General features: G+C 43.4%; 1 protein-coding gene across 1 annotated transcript; it reads right to left on the reverse strand.

Moving 5' to 3' along the window:
- Positions 1 to 624: 624 nt before the first annotated feature.
- On the reverse strand, positions 625 to 3,293 carry LOC104449392 (GTP-binding protein SAR1A). The gene is made up of 3 exons (XM_010063567.3): positions 3,088 to 3,293; positions 2,670 to 2,801; positions 625 to 1,668 (listed from the first exon to the last, which is right to left on the reverse strand). Exons 1-3 carry the CDS (start codon positions 3,214 to 3,216, stop codon positions 1,348 to 1,350), a joined length of 582 nt encoding a protein of 193 aa, XP_010061869.2. The 5' UTR covers positions 3,217 to 3,293; the 3' UTR covers positions 625 to 1,347.
- Between the last annotated feature and the right edge of the window lie 229 nt (positions 3,294 to 3,522).

A 3,522-nucleotide genomic window follows, 5' to 3' on the forward strand; every position in this document is an offset into this window, starting at 1 on the left:
TAACTACAACAGTTATATTTACATGTCGATTACTTATTGTCAATGACTGTCAATTAACGTCTCAACTCTCCATGAAGGCTCTCAACCATAACTTTCATAGTGTTGTCAATTACTTCTTTAGCAAGTTGTCAATTCCCTTCGAGTTGTCAATTGTTTTATTCATTGTTGACTAAGCTCTACTCCCATTGACTAAGTTTGATAGTTGTCAATAATAACCCAAAACTGGTCATTTTTTTTTTTCAACATATGTCCCTTTCAAAAAGAATATTCAATTCAATTAAACTAGATAATCAAAAGCCATCATATGGCTTCTTGTCATTGGCAAATTTGATTGAATTGCCTCTTGAATTGTTTTCTTGAAAATAACATAATTAACTATGTTATGGCAGAAATACTTAGCTCCTATGCCCAGGCCCATGTCCGCCAAATTTGGGCTCAAGTCCACATAGACCAAGCTCAGGACTCCAATGCATGTGCATCGATCCTTGCTAGCCATTTCTAGGTACCTGACACCTATGCTCAAGACTTGAATCCATCAAGGTAGGCTTAGGTGCCCAATGCCCATGCTTGGGTACTCAAGGGCCAGGCCCAAAAAAATCAGGCTTCTACAACCGGGACCCCAGCTATCGAACATTCCATATACCACACGAATAACGTATGTCTCTTAGAAAACAAATTTTCGACAATGTTAAATTCTCTGCAAAATGAACAAACCAAACTCTTCCCCAAAAGTAATAGATCTTTGAAACAAATGGTTGCCCCCAAACGACTCCAACCATGGATTTATGTGAACTACTAACTTTTATGGCAATATAAGTAGAAGCCCCTATCCATTAGCCTTTCTTCGACCCAAACTTTTTGTTTGGAGCCCAAAGATCTCACTGAGGATCCTACTGGACCGCACCAAAGCCCAGCCGAGTCTAGCCGAGCACCACTGCCAACCGAGGAGGTGGCAGAAGATAGAGAGGCCTGTGTAAACTCAGCTCCACAGCCGACTCCTGATTCTTGTCTTGGTCTTGCTTTTGCTTAACCAGAGTTTCTCAATCTCTTAAAGCCTGCACAGGGAATGCGTCTAGAGCTTCCGAAGCACTCGTGCGCATGCTGAGTGAAATAGCCAAGTCTGTGAAAATAGCTAAGGTTTCTACCTCTGCGATTAAAATTCATAGATACAAAGCAAATTGCCTTTGTTCCATGAGAAGATCACAAGAACTTGAGCAAAAAGAGATATGTCCCACCAAAATAGAGCGAGCCTACTATCAAAAGCTAAATGAAATGTAATATATATGCATCTATACACGCCAGTTTCAGCTTCTTACATCGAAATACACACCCCAGGAAGAGAAATACTCATTTGATGTACTGGGAGAGCCATCTGAAGCCCTCGCCGTAGCCCATCTTGCGCACAATGCTGCACATGAAGACCTCGAGAGGGCGGACGTTGGTGCCGGCGAGGCTGACGTCGCCCTTCCCGGTGGTGAAGTTCGCGAGGCCCAAGTAGTACCGCAGTTCGTCCTCTGACACGGCGGAAGGGTAGTCGATCTTGTTTCCCAAGACGAGGAACGGGACATTCGCCAGCAACTCGTCCATGAGGAGCGCATCCAGCTCCTTCTTTGACTCGGCAAATCTATCCTTGTCGTAAGCGTCGACTAGGTACACTACCGCATCGACCTATATAAAAGTTCCAAAGCATTCATCATCTTCGACAGAGTGATTTCTTCACATGCTCCCATACATGTGCAAAAACAATATGAAACAACAATCATATGACATGATCGTTTGAAGTTTTACAATGCCAAGTGTGAACGAGTGGCAACCGATCCATGAAGGAAATTTTTTCACCAAAACTTGGTTCCCCTATCGCGGCACCCCGTCATCATAGTATATCCCAGAAAAAAGGAAATTTTCTCAGCAAGGAAAAACCATTACCAAATAATACACTGGCCAACACTTCTAGTTGATTAGATTAAACAGTAACATCTGCTTATAAACACCGCAAGTCAGCCACGCCGGCTATATACAGTATCTTGAAAATGAATTCGCAAAGGACACAATGTTATCCTAAGAGAACTAAAAGGGGGAGAAACCAAAAATCAACAGTGTGCAAGAAAACCATCGTACCGACCACCAGATAACAATGAAAACATGTCACTTGCCGACCCAGACTACTGAAAGTGAAAAATCAGTCCCCGTAAATCCAAATTTTTTTTTTTTTTTGGGCCAATATAAAGCCTCTGTTTAGAAGCAACGTAAGTACAACTGGACGATGGCCAAGTTGTGGCCATTGCATAAGCATTCCCTCACCTCAATCCAACAAGGTCAAACCTGATCTCAAAGTAAACTAAAGGTTCAATTTCAGGGTTACCTATTGAAAACTTAATGCAGTAAATAAAATCAGTGAACTGAAAGTTAAGAGCCACGCATCTGACTATGTCAACTCAAAAGTCAAGAAACACATCCACAGACAAGAATGAAGCATTCGAAGTGATAAGTTTAACATGATTAATCAAAAGCATCAGAATACTCAGTAGGATGATCTGCCCCACATGCATCACGTTGCATAAAATTCAAAAACTGTTACAGAATTCATGAATGAATCGGTCATATGGCACGCAATTAAAGAGATGTCCCGAATCAGGAGCTTTCATAGGAGAGAAAGAGCAGAACTTTACCTTAGTGTAGTAGTCCCGCCGGACTCTACGAGCGATCTGGTGACCACCCAAGTTGAAAGCTTTGAACTTTATCTTCCCTATACTCAGTTCCTCTGAAGTCGGGAACTGGGTGGGTGGGTGCTGAACCAATCTCTGCCAATGACAGGACCAGGAAGCGTGTTATCATCCTATGAACACGTTACATATATCTATACATTGTATACTAAGAAATATACTATAAACCCATACCACACAAGCGCAAGAGTCGTGCAATCAACTCACCAAAGGACGTGCAGAGAGGACTCGAGAAACAAAAGGAATAAACGACCAAAATAAGAACAGACAAAAAGCACAATGCTCGACCACAATAAGAGAAAAAGCAACTCCAGAACTGTATGTTTCCATTGAAGGGAGTCTCTGCGAAGTAAAATGAACGCACCTCGTCCTTCAACATGCGAAGGAGAGTGGTCTTCCCTGAATTATCCAGTCCCAAGAACAAGATCTTGGCTTCCTTCTGCCACAGACCCAGAGACGCCAGAGCTCCATAGAACCAATCCACTAGAAACATCGCTCCCTCTTTTTTCCCCTTCTCTCGACAAAACCCAAGTGAAAATTCCCCGAAATCTCAACCGACAATGAGAAAGAATCAAGAAAGTTGAGAGCTTGAAGCAACTTCAGCCGGAACCAGTTTTGAATTTATACTCTCCGTTTGGGGTCCTCATATCCGGTTGACTGCGTACGTGGCGCGTCGGGAGGGAGCGGGTGACTGGCTATCCGCGGTTTGATGTTGCTGCTCGTCCACGTGGGAGCTGCTGATTGGGTGGGTTGCGTCTCGCGAAGGAGATGACAACGTGGTCCACGCGGGAGGCGAGGC

Source organism: Eucalyptus grandis, chromosome 1 (assembly GCF_016545825.1).
Source record: "Eucalyptus grandis isolate ANBG69807.140 chromosome 1, ASM1654582v1, whole genome shotgun sequence".
NCBI lineage: Eukaryota > Viridiplantae > Streptophyta > Magnoliopsida > Myrtales > Myrtaceae > Eucalyptus > Eucalyptus grandis.